Raw genomic sequence first — 19,526 nt, 5'->3', positions numbered from 1 at the left:
CAGCTTGCAGATCAATACACAGTGAATGTTAAGTACACTGAAATACATAGAAATGAAGACAAATCATGCCTGTTACTCATGTGCTTTACTATAACAAATCCATGATTGAGATAAAATATCTACCAAGTGCAGATTGTATTTATTTTGGGATACCTTTATTAGGGTTCATTTTAGTATATCTGGTTCAGAAATAATTTCATTAGACTCAAATTTGGCATGTGGGATGGGGTGGGTGATGGTGATAAACTGATAATGACCCAAAGTGGCATATAACCATACCCTATTGCAACAAGCACAGTTCCACAGCAAGGTAATCTCAGATTAGGATATTGTACTGTGATTAGATCAGGTATTTGGAATTTTGCCGTCATTTTGCTACGTGTACTTTAAAAATATCATGACCAAATTAAATATGAACTATTTTTTCTACTATGTAGCTATTTAAGAGCAGTAGACAATAAAATAAGATCAACTAAGGAACTCAACATGTGACATCATCTGCAGCGGAATATTTAAACCATACTCTGCGCAATATCTTGTAAGCATGGAGATATGCATGCTAACATGAAAATCTGAAAGTTGCAGTCAACAGCTCATCAGTGAGTAACTGACTGCATCTCTTTACTCTTTACACTTATGATCAGGACTTCTTGAGGAACCTTGAATCTGATGAGAACAATTGTTTTCTTCATAAAAACACAAAATGCTGGCAGAACTCAGCAGGCCAGATAGCATCTATGGGAGGAGGTAGTGACGACGTTTCGGGCCGAAACCCTTCATCAGGCGGAACTCTCCTGATGAAGGGTTTCGGCCCGAAACGTCGTCACTACCTCCTCCCATAGATGCTGCCTGGCCTGCTGAGTTTTGCCAGCATTTTGTGTTTTTATTTATTTCCAGCATCTGCAGATTCACTCGTGTTTTCTTCATCTTAGTTTAAGTGGAACAGAATGAAAGTCTCAGGTGAGTGTTTGTCATGTAAAGTCTTTTACTGTAAAAAAAAATGCACTTCATAGCCTTTATTTTTATTAAAATCTCAATTATTAATATTTTAGATGTTTTAAAATAATATTTCTATTTAATATTCTCCTTTTCTCAAATTATTTGTTATTTTAAAATTAAATAAAAAAATGCTGGAAAGCTGAGTCAATTGAGCAGCAGCTCCAGATAAAATACTCCCATCAGAACTGGGAAAGGTTACAAATTAATTAAGTTCTTATGTTGCAGAGAAGGATGGATGGAGGTAGAGACAAAACAAAATGTTAGGTCTGTAGCTGGATGGAGAACAGGGAGAACTGAGAATAGAATCATAGAGTTGTAGAGCGTGGAAATAGGCTATTCAGCCCAACTGGTCTATGTCGACCAAGACTTCCCATCTCAGCTAATCCCATTTGCCCATCCTTTGGAATCTTTCCTATCCACGTACCTGTCCAAGTATGTTAGTATACAATGTTGTTAATATATGTTTGTACAAGCTTCTACCATTTTTCCTAGCAGCTCTTTTCATATACTGACCACTGTCTGGATGATAAAGTAAGCCCCGCATGTTTGTATTAAATTTCTTTTCTCTCACCTTAAACTTCTGCCTTCTAGTTGTTGATTTCCCAGTCTTGGGAAAAAGACTGTGACCATTCACCCTACCAATATCCCACATAATTTTATACAGTCTTATAAGATAACCCCTCATTTTCCCATTCTCTGATGGAAAAAAAGTCCCAACCTATTCAAACTCTCTGTAACCCAATCCCTTGAGTCTGAACGACATTTTTGTAAGTCCCCTGTGCACTCCTTTAGCTTATTGGCATTTTCCTATAACAGGTGACTGAAACTGAACACAATACTCCAAATGTGACCACACCAATATCTTGTACAATTGCAACATAATACCCCAACTTCTATACTCAGTATCCTGCCTGATGAAGGCCAGTGTGCCAGAAGTCTTCTTCACCACTCCATCTGCATGTGACACCACTTTCAAGGAACTAGGTACCTATAGTCCTCGGTCTCTGTTCTATAACAATCCACAGGATCTTTCCGTTCACTGTGAAAGTCCTGCTGTCATTCGACTTTCCAAAATGCAACATCTCGCACTTATCCAAATTAAATTCCATTTTCCCTTCCTTGGACCACTTACCCAGCTGAAATTTCTTTATAAATCCTTATTACCATCTTAACTGACAACAAGCTACCACCTGTTTTAGTGTCATCTGCAAACCTATTAACAATGTCTTGAATGCATAATTAAACTTATTAATTATATCACATTCAAATCATTGATATAGATGACAAATAGCAATGAGCCTAACTTCAGGCCTTGGGGAATACCATTTGCCATGGCCTCCAATCCATAAAATAACCTTCTACCATCATCATCTGCTTTCTGCCATTTCTGTATACAATTAGCAAGCTCTCCGTGGATCCCATGCGATCTAACATTTCATAGCAATCTACCATATGAAACCTTAACGAAGGCTCACTGATGTCTGAGTAGACCAAGTCTAACCCCTGCCCTCATCAAATCTTTTAAAAAAGAGCAGTAAAGCTTTGTGTACTGTAGAACAAAGAAATCAACTAAATGCTGAAATTGTGAGACAAGGGTCAGAACAGCTTGTGCTTTTTAAATTTATATATTTTAAGTAAATGTTAAAAAATTAAAAAGGTTATAAGTGCAGTTTTAACATTAAAAGACTATATGTGAAAAGCACTTACACCTGAGATTTTCATTCTGTTTCACTTAAAACAATAAGAAGAAAGCAATTCCTCTTATGCAATTTGGTGCAGGATTCTTCAGGAAGACCTGATCAGGTCTGGGCATGCTCCAGTTCTCACTCCTATGTTGAACTTAATGAGGAGTCAAGCATCAAGGTGCAATCAGCTGTCCAATGGTGAACCACTATCTCAATGTAAAATTAACGCCATATTGTGTCAAATTCATATGGCATTAATTTTACATGGAGATGTACAGAGTATGGTTTAAATATTCCTCTGCAGATGATGTTATAAGTAGAAACACATATAAGTTTCAAAGTATTCAATGAGTTACATTGATTTTTAATTACAAAGCTCTCAATAAACATGTGCAATGCAACTGACAGTTAAACTTTCCTCCAGTTATAATTTAACATTATTTTAAAATTATAAACCATATATTAAAACAATGATGCTGGACACCTGTTTGCTGCCCCATTCACTAATCATCCAGGAATACTGTGCATTGGAAAATTGGAGGAAACTGAATTATCAAAGCACATACCATAATAACATATGGGACTTCTGTTTCATTCTATTCCACAGAATGGAGGCAACACTGAGGTCCCTGATGAAAATACAGTGGATTCCGGTTAATTGGGCCATGGTTTAAATGGGGCGGCCACTTATTTGAGACAGATTTTAAAGTTAACAAAAACTAATCAAGAAAGTAGCTGGGATTCTCTTTGTCTATTTTGGATACTATACCACTTAACTGGGGCAGTTTCTAACTAGTGTCACCCATTGGACACTACACCATGCGTAGAGAAAAATGTTTTTAAATATAGTCAATTGAGTCTGTTCGTGTTCAAAAAATAGTGATTAGTGTCACTGATAGTTGACGAGAAATAATTCAGAACAGTTTTACTCAAGAAGGCACATGGCGTCCTTGTATTTATCAGTCAAGGAACTGAGTTCAAGAGTCAGGAAGTTATGTTACAGCTTTATTAAACTCTAATCAGTCCACATCTTGGAGTATTGAATTCAGTCCTGGTCACCCATTATAGGAAGGGTGTGTTTAAAGTGCTAGTAGTTGTATTTGGGAAGACAAATGAGGGTTGGACTTTCACAGTGAATAGATGTAAGGCTGAGGGGCTAGTACACCTGGGCCCACAGCACTAAACAAAAATATGTTCCACTCTGTACCCAGTATGTAGGTCAGGTGCACTTGATCTTTGTGCTGCAATGGACTTGCACATATAGCAGGAATGAACTGATCTACACTCAACATCTAGCAAGTGGTTCTCTTTCAAGCCATTGACTGAATAGCAGCAGCATTGCTCAGCCCATTATTATAATAAAGTATGCCTGGATATTTATAATGATACCAAACCCCTGGTGATCCAGTGATACCAGCACCACATCACTTGGGTAAAAATTCCATCTGGTAGACTACCATATTCACTTATGGAATGGAGCTTAAGATAACAATCAATATCTGAAAGTAATTTTGAAATAATCAGTAGGGAAATATACAATGTAAGAATAAACTGTTAGTTATGTACATACATCTAAATTTATAAATTTAACTAACAGAGCCACACATTTTTGGGTTCAAATTCTGTTTTAAAGATCTGAACACATATTTTGTTAAATAATCTTTTCAAGTCCTGTTTCAAGATTCCATGGTGTACTGAGTGAGCACAATACTGTCAGAAATGCAGTCTTGATATGATGGGCAACCCACCTGCTCTGTCAGACAGAAGTAAAAGAGCTCATAAAAGTAATAAAGGTGTTCTCTTGGTGTGCTGGCTAATATGTTCAACATCACTGAATCAGACTATCTATTCATTATCACATTGTTGGATATGGACATTTACTGTAAGCAAGTTTGTTGTTACGTTTACTAACAATGTCATACTTTCAGAATAACTTATCAGGAACTTATCTCGTTGGCTAGCATAAGTACATCTCTTTTTCTGCAGAAGGGAAAAGAAGGTTAAATGGCAATGGTACTAAAGGGCAAAAGAGGGTTACAGAGGTATATATTGAAGAAGGAAGGAAGTTGGGGTAGAATGAAAGGCTTGTGCATTTCTAAGTGGAACAGTCAGACCCAAGTGCCTACTAAAGAGCCAGCTGCAAAATGCAGGGTGTGGAATAACTTTAACAATGGAGAACCACAGTATGTAAGGATGAGGGCTCTTTGAACAACAATGGGCTTGCATGAACAAAACATCAAATTTCGGATTATTTCGGATTATTCATGACTTTGGGTCAAGATAGCACCTGCACATAACGCTCTTTCGATCAACATCTTCTGGATAGATCATGTCTTTTATGTCTTTTCCATTTGTTTTTTTGTCTTGAATGTGATTTTGGAACTGTTGGTGCCTGTAATTTGCAGTTTGGAGATCATTTGGGTGTTTCAGCACTCAGCAGTCTCCGAGAAAATTCTGGGAGGTAGAGGCATCGTGTGGGAATCTCGTGGTGAGAACGCTGTAGGGCAGGGCATGAGCCGATGTTTGACTCCATTGTACCGATTAGCTTCCCTTGTTCGTCAATTAAAGTGACGAGGGAGATTGAAACATTGAAGCGAATGAGGAGGGTGAGTGCTAGCTTTCCTGCCTTTTGATATCTGGTGAGATCACTCTGCTACTGGAGAAGGATAACTGCCTTTTGATCGCTGGGGGATCACTGTTAAAGGAGAGGGGAGACTGCCTTTTGATAACTGGGGGATCACTCTGTTAAAGGAGAGGGAAGACTGCCTTTTGATAACTGGGGGATCACTCTGCTAAAGGAGAGGGAAGACTGCCTTTTGATAACTGGGGGATCACTGCTAAAGGAGAGGGAAGACTGCCTTTTGATAACTGGGGGATCACTCTGCTAAAGGACAGGGAAGACTGCCTTTTGATAATTGGGGGATCACTCTGCTAAAGGACAGGGAAGACTGCCTTTTGATAACTGGGGGATCACTCTGCTAAAGGAGAGGGAAGACTGCCTTTTGATAACTGGGGGATCACTCTGCTAAAGGAGAGGGAAGACTGCCTTTTGATAACTGGGGGATCACTCTGCTAAAGGAGAGGGAAGACTGCCTTTTGATAACTGGTGAGATAGCTCTGCTGTCAGAGAGGGAAGGCCTGCCACTGTGCATGGAGAATGTTACCCAGATTTCTGCATTTTCGATATGGACTTGGACTGTAGACATTTTTTCCTGAGTCTTATGTGTTTATATTCTGTGTTTTTTGACCAATCTTTCTCATTTTTTTGTGTGTGGGGAAGGAGGGATTTGGGGGTTGGTGATTGTCTTGCCGTACTTTACTTTTTTGTTTTCATGGCTATCTGGAGAAGAAGAATTTCAGAGTTGTATACTTTGATAATAAATTATTCTTAGGTCTTTGAAAACTGTAGATAAACATTGGTGGTAAGTATTAAAATAACTTGCAACTAAGAGTCAGAGAAACACAGAACAGAGATAGGCCCTTTGGACCAGCAGTCCTTGTCAGCCATCAGCCATCCATTTACATTAATTGTACAGTGATTTACAATCATTTTATTATTTTACTCATACTTCCTTTAACATCTCCACCCCCCTGAAGTTTCAACCATTCTCTGACACACTAGGCACAATTTACAGTGTCCGATTAACCTACCAGCCTGCATATCTTTGGGATGAGAGAGGAAAACAGAGCTCCCAGTTAAAACAGGGAGAACACACCGCTTCTGCAGACAGCATTTGAGGTCAGGATTTAACCCAGATCTCTAGTGCTGCGACATAGAGGCTCTACTCGCTGCACCATCGTGCTGCCTCGTTTTCTCACCCAGTGTATATCTGGGCAGATTTTAAACCGTCTCTTCTGTATTCCTTCTCATTAAATTATAAGGGCTAGCATTCTGGAAGATGTTTTCGGAGAAAAGAATTGAAGAGGTGTGAATTCAGTGGAAAAATTAGGACCTGAAGATGGAGTCCAAAGGGCAGCAATGGAGTAGAGAGAGTTGAAAATTTCAAATCTATGCACGCAGGGAAAAGCTGTGGCTCTATAGAGGAGTCTGGGCATATAGTAGCCAGGAGTTGGCACATGAATGAAACTCATTGTATTTGAACAATCTGGTAGATAATCCTAAAGAAAATATCTTGGACGCAGAAACGTAGGAAAAGCAGAAAAGAGAAGCAAGCCTTTGAGGGCACAGATTATTTTAAACATTTCATGATTCATTCAAGTAAGGAAGTGATGTGTTTGATGAAAACACTCAGTAGATCAGGTAGTTACTGTTGTAAAAGGAACAGAATTCATGTTTCAAGTCCAAGACCCTTCATCAGAACGGAGAAAGAGGAGTGTCCCCTAGAAAAGAGTTCTAGCAAAAGTCTCTAATCTGAAATGTTAAGTTTGTTTCTGCTTCCAGAGATGTTGCCTGACCTACTGAGTACTTCCAGCTTTCAGATTTAAGCTTATACAAGTTTCTTCTTTTTCATTTTCATTTTCCAATAAGTTTAGTTACTTGCTTTGTTTGATGAACTTTATCTTTTCTATGTTTATCATAACACAGAGAACTGGACATAGTGTCTGAATTCAGAATACATTTCTTCTTGTTTTAAGCTTGAGGTTGAAGTCATCAAGTCAGCAGATCCGTTTCCTCCACCATTGGAAGAGAGTTTAACTTGGGATATCTACTCATCCTTCGTACTGCAGTCAACAGAGGAACCAGAGGCTGAGGTATTATCCAGTTTTCTAAGCTCATGGTTAATCAAGAATATGTGCACATATTCTCATGTTTAGATAAATTAACCACGGGCTAACATCTTTTTCTAGGTTGAGGCAGAGACTGAGGAGAATATGGAAGTTAAAGCCTTCACAACTGAAGATCCTCTGGCATGTTATAGCATAGATGATGTCAAATCAGTGCTGAGTCAAGTAACAGACAAAGTGCTTGCCAATATTCAGGTTTGCAGTTTCTCACTTTTAAAAATTAAAAGTGGATTCATTGGTAACTTGTATTTATACAGTCCATGCATAGTGAGGGAAGCCAAAGAAATAAAATCCAATGAGGTGAATTATAGAGTAAGCATGGAACACTGGAGCTCTACAAGTACATCTCCATTCAGTATTCCCTTCATCGAGCATTAATAACAGCTTCTAGTTGTTGGTTCCTCAGTTTATAATTCTTTCTAAATCCTTATTTTTTTAAATCTTATTATTTAAATCTTTGACTTTCTGTTTACCTTTATGAGCAAACTTGTTGCAGTATTACAACCATAGAACAGAGAACGTTGAACATAGAACAGTCCAGTACATGGTAGCCCTTCGACCCATGATGAACATGATGCCAAATTAAACTAAAATCCTCCTTCCTGTACATGATCCATATTCCTCCATATTCATGTGTTCATTTCAGTCTCTTACGCACATCATAATATCAGCTTCCACTATTAACCCTAGCAGCCTGCGCCAGGCACCCTCTGCTATGTGTAAAAACCCTTGCCCTGCACATCTCCCTTAAATTTTCTCCCTCACACACTAAATATATGTTGCCTAGTATTGGGGAAAAAAGAGATTCTGACTGTATACGCAATGTACAGCTCTCATAATGTTATAAACTTCTGTCAGGTCCAACACCACCTCATAGCTCACACTTTCTAAATCTGGTAAACCTTTTCTGCATTCTATCCAAATCTTCCACATCCTTCCTTTAATAGGGTTCCCAGTATTACACAAAATAAACTCTAGTGTTAACTGGTCCTCCTGCTGACAAACTAAATGCCTGTCTTTCTAACATTCCTTGTATTTTAGTTATTTTCCTTTTTGTTTCCTAAAATTAATTTTTCTTCCATTTCAACAGTAAGTTGAACTTAAAAAAAAATCTCAACAAAATTAACTGTCCTTCTGAACATAATAATCTCTATGAAGTGCAGTAGGTCAGTTTATTTTTGTTAAGGTGCTTTGTAAGTGCAATAGTAGAAATATTCTGCATAAAATTAGTCTGTTGATTTGGATGTGGTATACTAGCTACAAACAGATGTATACCTTGTGCCTGGGCAGAACTAAAACAAATTATTTCTTATGAAATACGTATAATAAAATATTAAGGAAATATGATTTAAAAGGAAGAGGAGTGGCAACTGAAATTAATGAATCCATTACAGTGTTAGGTACAAGTTCAGAATCATATGTCGTGAAACTTTTTATGCAATAACAGTACAGTGCAATATATAAAATACACTATAAATTACAATAAGAAATATATGTAAAAACCCCCTCAAAGGGCAAACTTTGCCCTTTAGCCGGCTCTGCTAACAGCTATAGGACTCAGTGGTGAGAAGGTCACTTTTCATAAACAATACATGTTGAGTTGATATGAAAACAATAGAGTTGATATGATTTGGGGTTCAGCCAAACAGGAACGTTGTGATGTTCCGATTAAAGAAACCTTGATTTGAGCTAATGCTGTGTAAATACTGTGCATACACAATTGTCGGTCGGCATGAAATAACAGATCGTACATTACATAAAATTTTAAAGAATTTTTACAAATTACAGCATTATAGAACAGTTAGTAGGAAAAAGAAAAGAAAAAAATAAATAAAAGGGTCCGTTACAGTTAACCTAGTCCAAATGTGCACATAAAGTTGGATCTCATTTTGGAGGTGTCCTTTTTACTCCCGTGCTGGACACAAGGTCTGTGTGAAAACACACCCCACATTCTGAACTTCAATCAAAATCCATCTTGAACCAACGGGTTCTCTCTCAGGAGTATTGGTCCCTCCTTGGAGGCATTCATCCGCACAAAACGCTTCATGTAAAAGGGATTCCCATGGCATTCTCAACCAGCTTTCCTTCTGTCCTCTCTGCAGTTCCCGCCAAAAAAAACCCTGAATCACACTGTCCATCACAAATGTCACTCTACCCTGCTCTCTCAAACTTTCTTCTGATTCTGCCATCTTGATTCCTAAGTTGAATGTCATACCCTCTTATATTTTAGCTGAAATCAAAACGTCCTAAAAGCAGAATGCACTGCTTTTACAGAACTGCTAAAATGAAATACCTACTGCATAGCGGTAAAAATCGTAACCAGAACATTACATATAAATAGTAGTAAAAAATGTATAAATAATGAGGTAGTAATATTAAAATAACGAGAAGAGCCCATGTCCTGGGTGGTGGCACCCAGTAACGTGAAACTACTCACCCTTTCCACTGCTCACCCTATGATGAGGACTAGTGTTTGTTCCCTCAATTTTCCCATTGAGTGCAGGATTGTTGTTGGAACAACACTCAGCCAGCCTATCTCAACCCTGTACACCTCTTCATCACCATCTGAGATTCAGCTGACACAGTTGTGTCTTCAGCAAATTTATGGATGGTGTTTGTGCTGTGCCTAGCCATGTAATTCTGGTTGTAGAGAGAGCAGAGCAGTAGGCTAAGCAGGCATCCTTGAGGTGCACTTGTGTTGATTGTCAGCAAGGGATTGGTTATTTCCAATCTACACTGACAATGGTCTTCCAATGAGGAAGTCAAGGATTCAGTTGTAGAGGGAGGTACACAGGTCCAGGCTTTGAGCTTATTGATTAGTATTGAGGGGATAAGTGTGTTGAATGCTGAGCTGTAATCTATAACTAGCAGCCATATGCAGGTATTGCTATAGTCCAGGTGATCCAAGGCTAAATGAAGAGCCAGTGAGATTTATTATGCATTTACTATGGAGCTGTTGTGGTATTTGCTTAGGCACATGGCCATGGCCAACCTCTCAAAGCACTTCATCACAGTAGATTTGAGCACTATTGGGCGATAATGGTTATGGCAGCTCACACTGCTCTTCCTGCGCACCAATATGATTGATGTCCTTTTGAAGCAGATGGGAACCTTCGAATGCAGTCTTGAGAGACTTGAACATTCCAACCAGCTGGTCGGCACAGGTTCAGGATCTCATTATGATAAATGTGAATTGAATTCAGGATAAATGGTCTTTTGTGCTTTGGTGATTATCCCCTTGTAAAATCTTGCGTTCATTAAAGTTTTTCAAAGAGGAAATCATCCCATCTTTAACTAGTCTGGCCTGTAGATGGCTCTGGTCTATACCACATAGTTAAATTGTGCTTTCAGTAGTCAATCCTTGCTGCCAATAATTATTGCTTACAGTCCAAGATCAAGTTAAAAACTACAGCACCACAGCTGTGTCTAGTTTCACAAACAACAGTGATTTTATTCTTCATGACATCAAATGATGGAAGAACATTGTTAGGATATCAAGAGGTGCCCAGTTTTCTTTAAATAGTGCATAGAGAATGAAAAAGTAATCAATACAATACAAAAGTTTTATATGGACTGTACATGGACTGAGAAATGTGAGCACAGTAAAAAAAAACTGCAGTTCCAAATTTGAGAAAAGTTTGAAATAAAAAGGACTAATAATGAAAATAAAGGGCAAGCTAAAAACTAATAAAAACTAGTAAGGCCAAAAGGAAATAGGAAAGAAAACTGGTGTGTCAAATAAGGGGAATGAGTGAAGGATCTTATAAATAAGAAGTGATTCTTAATGAGGACATCAGAATGTTAGAGCTCCTGAATAGCTTTGGTATTCACAGAATGAGTGTGATAGTGAGTATGAAGAATACAAGTGAAACTGGAACAGTTACACAGGGCAATTATACAAAACTGTCAGTGGAACTCAGCCTGGAAAGAGAGCCGGATTCTGTTGGCATGCACCTCTGCATTCTGAGGAAAATCTAGCAGGAAATAGCAAGGCTCTGATCTGAACACAATTTTTTAAACACCCTCAAATATAGAACTTGTGCCAAAGGAACTGCCAACTTCAATAACATGACATAAAAATTAGTGTCCAGTAGAACTACATAATTTAGTTAAGGACAATCAGTGTTGATTTGTTAAAAGCATATAATTTCCAAAAGCACTTTACAGTACTTTCAGGAAGCAATGTATTGATATTGGGAATGTACTGACGTAGAACATAGAACAGTCCTCTCTCTTCATCCAAAGTACCCTTACCTTGCTCTCCTTGTCCTTCCTTTTTATTGGAACATTCTGTCCTGTACTCTGTACAGTTGGTCTTTAAAGACCTTCCATTTGTCAGGTGTAGATTTGCCATAAAACAACTGTTCCCAATTAACTTTCCTAGTTTCTGCTTAATTCTCTCGTAATTTACCATAGCCCAATTTAATACTCTTCCACCAAGCAACTTATCTTCATCTCTATAGCTTCCTTAAAATTTAAGGAGCTGTGTTCACTCTGCCCTAACTGCTCTCCACTAAAAGGTCAGTCAATTGGCCAAGCTCATTCAACACCAGGTCCAATATGGCCCCTCCTCTTGTTGGACTATCTACGTATTGATTTAAGAAACCCTCCCAGATGCATGTAACAAATTATGCACCATCCAAAACTAGCACTAAGGAGGTCCCAGTCTCTATCAGGGAAGGAGAAGTCACCCACTGCAATAACCTCATTGTTTTAACACCTTTCCCTAACCTGCCTACATACCTGTTCCTCAGTAACCCGATGTCTATTGAAGGGTCTGTAGTATAGTCCCATTAAAGTGATTGCACCTTGCTTATCTTTGAGTTTTACCCATATAGACAGTTATGAGCCCTCTGTTATGTTCCCTCAGAATGCAACTGTGATACTATCCCTGATTAATAGTGCAACTTCCCTCTGTGAAAACTCCAATTTCAAACCTCTGCTGCCTTGCAGCCGTACCCACTCATGGGAAAGGCTTCGGGAGTAAACCCTGAGGACAAATCCTGAGCTGGAGTCCCTAAGGCAGTCCAAAGCTGCCTTCAACCTCACTCTGGCAACTCCTGCAATGTCACTGGTGCCAAGTTGTATCGGCCCTTGCCCTTCCCTTGGACAACATCGGTGGTGTGGAGAGGGGAGACTTGCTGCATGGGCAACTGCCGGTCTTCCATAGAGCCTTGCCCAGGCCTACGCCCTGGAGAGGACACTTGCAAGACTTTCCAGGCGCAGGTCCATGGTCTCGCGAAACTAACGGATGCCATCCCTCAGTGACCCCCTCCCCCCAGAATCTCTAATGCCTTTTTTTTTATTAGTTTTTCAAAACATTTTACAAATTAAAAACCCCAAATCCCAATGAGGAACATTAAAACAGTGCAAAATTAAGCATACAATAACAATATACTACAAAGGAAGAGAATTTAGCAAAAAAAAAAGCACCTGAATTAAAGACAAGTAAGCTTAGTGTCCTCCCCAAGCCCCACAACACAAGAAAAAACAACAGCAACTCCAGGCCAACCACAACACAATATAGAGAGTATAAGTCAGGACAGCCAAACTCCCAGACTGTGAATACACTTAGCAACAGAGGATAATAATGCCTTCTACCAGAAAAAAAAGGAGCTGAAAGCAAGGGACCGAAAAGAAAAAAAAACCCTAGTCAAGAGGAAGGTTATGAAAGTACTCGATAAAAGGTCCCCAGACCCTATGGAACTTTAGATCCGAATTGAGAACTGAATAATGAATTTTTTCGAGGTCCAAACAGGCCATGATGTCATTAAGCCATTGACCCATTGGGCGGGGCAACATCTCTCCATCTAAGGAGGATCAAGCGTCTAGCCAGGAGAGAGGCAAAGGATAATATTCGGCATTTGGTCGGACCCAGACATAAATCTGTCTCGCCCCAAAAACCGAACAGAGCAATTAAGGGGTTTGGTTCTAGATGCTGATTCAGAATACACGATAACGTAGTGAAGACATCTTTCCAGAATTTCTCCAAGCTAGGACAGAACCAGTACATATGGATGAGAGAGGCCACGCCCCTCTTGCATTTATTACAGAGCGGACTAACGCTAGAATCGAGATAGTTTAGATTTGGACAAATGGGCTCTATGAACAATCTTAAACTGTAAAAGGCAGTGGCGAGCACAAAGAAAGGTTGAGTTAACTGATTTGAGAACTGAATCCCAGCTCTCCTCAGATAAGGAGATATTTAAATCCTGCTCCCAGGCCATTTTGATTTTATCCATGGGGGCCCGTCGTAAGGCTGCTAGTTTATCTCGGATGATTGATATTAAGCCTTTACCTAGTGGATTCATGGAAAGAAATAGGTCCATAGCATTTTTCGCAGGTATTTCAGGAAAGTTAGGAATTAAAGGAGCAATAAAGTGTCGGATTTGGAGATAACTGAAAAAATGAACATTGGGCAGATTGAACTTAACAGAGAGCTGCTGAAAAGAAGCGAAGCGATTATCAATGAAAAGATCTTCAAAATGTCTAATGCCCTTCCTATACCAAACCTGGAATGCTGAATCGTATGTAGTAGGTAAAAAAAGATGATTATGGGCAATAGGGCTGGAAACAGAAAACCCCTGGAAACCATAGCATTTCCTGATCTGAGCCCATATACGCAAAGTGTGTCTAACAAGATCCAGTGTCTTTACTAAAGTATCCATTCATGTCCCTCCCTCAACCAAGTAACCATTACAGCCACAGCATTGTAGTTCCATGTACCTCTCCTTTACCCATACTACTGCTGGCATTGAACTACACACACTTCAATCTAATATGCTTAACATCACTTAATACGCACATTCAACTTGCATTTGATAGAGTGCCGCAGATCTCTTAATGAATTGTTCTTTTATAGTGTTTTATATATATAAAATGGACCCTTGATTTTTTGTTAAATGGTTTTCAATGGTATGGCCTCCAGAGAGCCCTGAACTCAACATCATCGAGGCTGTCTGGGATTACCTGGAGAAACCGAAGCAAGTGAGATAACCAAAGTCTGCAGAAGAACTGTGGCAAGTTTCCAGGATGCTTGGAACAATCTATCGGCCAATTTTCTGACAACTGCATGACAATGTACCTAAGAGAATTGGTGCAGTCTTAAAGGCAATGGGTGGTCACACCAAATATTGATTTGATTTAGTTTTTTTTACTGTTTACTGTTCTTCATAGTAATTCTTTTGGTATTTAGAAGCTAGTGTGAAAACTGAGGGAGTGAAAGAAAATAGAGGGAAAGAAAATAGTGAGGTAGTGTTCATGGGTTCATTATCCATTCAGAAATCTGATTGCAGAAGGGAAGAAGCAGTTCCTGAAATGTTAAGTGTGTGTTTTCAGGCTGTTGTACCTCCTTGATGGTAGCAATGAGAAGAAGGCAGGTCCTGGGTAATGGAGGTTGTTAATAATGGATGCTGCATTTTTGAGGCATCACCTTTTGAAGGTGGCCTCAATGCTGGGGAGATTAATGCTCATGATGGAGCTATCTGAGTTTACAACTTCCTGCAGCTTTTTTTCCGATTCTGTGCATGGCCCCTCCATACTGGACTTTGATACAACCAGTTAGAACGCTGTCATGGTACATCTATAGAAATTGGCAAGAGTCTTTGGTGACATACCAATCCTCCTCAAACTGCCATTGAAATATAGCCACTGCCGTGCCCTCAGTATATTGGGCCTAGAATAGATCTTCAAAAATATTGTCACCCAGGAACTTAAAACTGCTCATCCTTTCCACTTCTGATCCCTTGATGATGACAGGTCTGTGTTCCCTAGCCTTCACTTTCCTGAAGTTCACAATCAATTCCTTGGTCTTACTGACGTTGAGTGCAAGGTTGTTGCCACAACTCTCAACCAGCTGATCTATCTCGTTCCTGTATACCTGCTTGTCACCATCTGAAGTTTTAGTAATAGTTATGATGTTGGTGAATTTATAGATGGCAATTGTGCTGTGCCTAGCCACACAATCGTGGGTATGGAGAGCAGTGAGCTAAGTATGCATCCTTGAGGTGTACCAGTGTTGATTGTCAGTGAGGAGGAGATGTTATTTCTGATCCTCACAGATTGTGGTCTCCTGATGAGGAAATCGAGAATCCATTTGCAGAGGGAGGTACAGAGGCCCAGGTTTTGGAGCTTGTTGATGAGAACTGAGGGTATGATTGTGTTGAATGCTGAACAATAATCAATAAACAGCAGCCTGACGCAAGTACTACTATTGTCTATGTATTCCAAGGCCGAGTGAACAGCCAATGTAGACCTATTTGTGGTGATCGGCAAATTGCTGCAGGTCCAGATCTTTGCTTAGAAGTTGATTCTAGCCATGACAAACCTCTCAAAGCACTTCATCACAGTAGATGTGAGTGCCACTGGGCAATAGTTGTTGAGGCAGCTCACCCTGCTCTTCTAGGACACTGGTCTGACTGTCACACTTTTGAAGCAGGTGGAACCTCTGACTGCAGGAGACAGAGATTGAAGATATCCTTTAACATTCCTGCTGGTTTTCAGAGCCCTACCATGATCACCATCAAATGTTTTACCCCCTTGAAATACGTTCTGACGTCAGCCTCTGATCACAGGGTCACCAGATGCGGCAGGGATTTGCACAGGTGTAGTTTTATCCTTCCTTTCAAATTGCACATAAAAGGCATTGAGCTGATCTGGGAGTGAAGCATTACAGCCATTCCCGATGTTAGGTTTCACTTTGTAGGAAGTTATGGTCTGCAAACCTTGCCAGAGCTGAAGTGCATCTGATTCCATCTCTAACCTCAATTGGAATTATTTTTCCGTACTTAAAATAGCCTTCCATAGGTTGTACTTGGATTTCTTGTGTAGCTCTGGATCACTGGTCTTGAATGTCACAAATCTAGCCCTCAGCAGACTACAAAACTCCTAGTTCATCTACACCTTTTTTTTTAGAGATACCTGGTATGTTCCCAAAGGCACACACTCATCCACACAGCTCTTGGTTAAGTTGGAGAGAACAGCCACGTACGTATTCATTCAGACACATGGAGTTCTGCATAGGTATGTTCCAATGAGATAGGGAAAGGATGGAAGGGTTCAGGAACCGTGGTGTACAAAGGCTGTTGTAAATCTGTCAAGAAGAAAAGAAAAGCTTATCAAAGGTTCAAAAAACTAGGTAATGATAGAGATCTAGAAAATTATAAGGCTAGCAGGAAGGAGCTTAAGAAAGAAATTAGGACAGCCAGAAGGGGCCATGAGAAGGCCTTGTCAGATAGGATTAAGGAAAACCCTAAGGCATTCTACAAATATGTGAAGAGCAAGAGGATAAGACATGAGAGAATAGGACCAATCAAGTGTGACAGTGGAAAAGTGTGTATTCAACCAGAGGAGATAGCAAAGGTACTTAATGAGTACCTTGCTTCACTATTCACTACGGAAAAGGATCTCGGTGATTGTAGGGATGACTTACAGCAGACTGAAAAGCTTGAGCATGTAGATATTAAGAAAGAGGATGTGCTGGAGCTTTTGGAAAGCAAGAAGTTGGATCAGATGAGATGTACCCCAGCCTACTGAGGGAGGCGAGGGAGGAGATTGCTGAGCTTCTGGTGATGATCTTTGCATCATCAATGGGGACGGGAGAGGTTCCGAAGGATTGGAGGGTTGCGGATGTTGTTGCATTATTCAAGAAAGGGAGTAGAGATAGCCCAGGAAATTATAGACCAGTGAGTCTTACTTCAGTGATTGCTAAGTCGATGGAGAAGATTCTGAGAGGCAGGATTTATGAACATTTGGATAGGCATAATATGATTAGGAATAGTCAGCATGGCTTTGTCAAAGGCAGGTTGTTCCCTACAAGCCTGATTGAATTTTTTGAGGATGTGTCTAAACGCATTGATGAAGGTCGAGCAGTAGATGTAGTGTATATGGATTTCAGCAAGGCATTTGACAGGGTACCCCATGATTTATAACTCTGCCATAATCTTTCCATTTCTTGATGATTGACTTAATTGTACTCCAAGGGATATTTAGTGAAACTTTCTTGTATCCATCTCCTGACTTGTGCTTTTCAATAACCTTTAGATGGAGTTGCTTGGAGTGTTCTTTTGTCTTCATGGTGTAGATTTTGCCAGGATTCTAATTCACCAGCAGTTGGATATTCTTCCTCTTCCTCTTCCAACTTAAAGGTGCATTACCACCACCAACTGGACTGGAGAGTGGTTCAGAGAGTTGGGAAATAAAATCCCTACTAGTTCCTTATCATATGACAACTAAGGGATTCTGCTCACGAACAAGACAAGGGAGAGAGGGCAGCCCTGCCTGACTCTAGACCTGATGGGGAAGCTGTCTGTTTCCCACCCGTTGACCTGGCCTGTGCTACAGATGTCCGTGTAGAGCAGTTTGATCCAATTCCGGATTCCCTCCCCAAATCCCATTTTGGAGAGTACATCCACCACGTACGTGTATGAAATCCTGGTCGAAGGCTTTCTCCTGGTCCAAGCTGACCAGGCAGGTATCCACCCCCCTGTCCTGCGCATAGGCAATGGTGTCCCTCAGCAGCGCAAGGCTTACTGAGATCTTCCTGCCTGGCACAGCACAGGTTTGGTCCGGATGGATCACCTGCTCCAGTGCAGACTTGACCCTGTTGGCGATAGCCTTGGACAGGATCTTGTAGGCCACACTCAGGAGTGAGATGGGCCTTCAATTTCTAATGTCTTCCCCCTCCCCTTTATGCTTGTAGATGAGGGTGATGATGCCCTTCTGCATGGATTCTGACATGCTGCCTGCCAGAAGCGTAGCGTTGTACACTTCCAGCAGGTCGGGGCCCATCCGGTTCCACAGAGCCGAATACAACTCGATCGATAAGCCATCGCTTCCGGGAGTCTTACCCGACTCAAAAGAACGGATGGAACCAGTCAGCTCATCCAGGGTCAGTGGCTGCTCCAGACTCTTACGCTTGCCGTTGTCCAAGCCCTGTGTGATAGACGACAGGAAGTTGTGGGAGGCTGTGGAGTCTGTGGCCTTTTCTCTGTACAGACCGGCATATAAGGACCTGCAGATCCTCAGTATGTCCGTCTGCGAGGATGCGACTGAGCCGTCCTCTTCCTTAAGGTTGTGGATCACAGAGTTCCCCCTGTGCACCTTTTGGAAGAAGAATCATGAGCACGTCTCGTCCTGCTCCACGGTTTGGACCCTCAATCGGAAGATGATCTTGGAGGACTCAGCGGCAAAGTGCTGGGCCTGCCGGCCCTTCACCTCCCGCAGTTCCTCCCTGACATCCACCCCCCTCGACTGCAGAAGGAAGAGTTGCTGCAACTCTGTCTGGAGTTTACGCAGTTCCCTCTGCCCCGCCTTGCTTTCTGGATACCCTTGGGATGACGAACCTCTTGATGTTCTCCTTGATGGCTTCCCACCAGTGAACAGGGGAATCAAAGAAGACTTTCAAGTTTCTCCAACCTGTGTACTCCTTCTCTAGTTCCTTAATGTTCTCTGGGGTCAGCAGCTTAACATTCAGCTTCCTCGTCCTCCTGTAGGTGACAGATGGCTCACAGAAGGCAGCGGTCAGAGAAGAACACTGGTGCGATGTCAGCGGCACACCCTGGGTTGCCCGGCATAGACCATGTAGCCTTGGTTCCCTCCAATGGCGAAGACTGAGGGGGGTGGACGACGCAGCCATTAGAATCTACCTTCAGCTTTACCTCGACTTGCCGCTTGCTGGTCCAGAACCCCAGGCTGTCCTTCACATCCAGACTAGTTCCTACGCTCTCCACATACTGAGCGAGGAATATAAGGACGTCAACCACTGGCACATGTGGGTTGAACATCTGCATGGTGATAGTCCATTCTTGCTGGGCAGCAGCAAAGAGGGGCTGTGCTTGTAGCTTGTGCTTGTAGCAGTGACATCGGGGCTTCTCTCCCCTTTTCCTGGAATTGCTGGGGCAGCTTCTTCTACCCTGCGGTTTGACGGAAGGTGACGTCGAAGAACCCAGCAAAGTCCTGGACGCAGTAGATGTCGTCAACTGTAAATCCACAGCAGTCGATCCAGACCTTCCAGATGAAGGTCTCCCTCGTGAAGCTGTTGCCCTCATTCTGGCAATCTTGATGCCCGTGCCTTGGGTTGATGCACTGTTGTCTGCA

At 41.1% G+C, this 19,526-nt stretch overlaps 1 protein-coding gene across 4 annotated transcripts in view; it reads left to right on the top strand.

Moving 5' to 3' along the window:
* cabcoco1 (ciliary associated calcium binding coiled-coil 1) overlaps positions 1–19,526 on the top strand; it is a 98,564-nt gene that overhangs the window by 60,780 nt on the left and 18,258 nt on the right. For 3 of the 4 annotated variants that reach the window (XR_009507430.1, XR_009507429.1, XM_059947370.1), the window contains exons 6-7: positions 7,281–7,397; positions 7,494–7,625. Coding sequence is in view for 2 of the 4 variants with exons in the window: in XM_059947370.1 (XP_059803353.1) it covers positions 7,281–7,397; positions 7,494–7,625 (249 nt within the window). In the remaining 2 variants the exon portion in view is untranslated. Of the gene's footprint in view, positions 1–7,280; positions 7,398–7,493; positions 7,626–14,358; positions 17,748–19,526 lie in introns of those variants that run through there. The other variant, XM_059947371.1, reaches the window with a different exon arrangement.

Source organism: Hypanus sabinus, chromosome 22, assembly GCF_030144855.1.
Source record: "Hypanus sabinus isolate sHypSab1 chromosome 22, sHypSab1.hap1, whole genome shotgun sequence".
NCBI classification, from domain to species: domain Eukaryota; kingdom Metazoa; phylum Chordata; class Chondrichthyes; order Myliobatiformes; family Dasyatidae; genus Hypanus; species Hypanus sabinus.
Note: the sequence above shows the minus strand (reverse complement) of the source record. Positions and strands in the feature narration are given on the sequence as shown.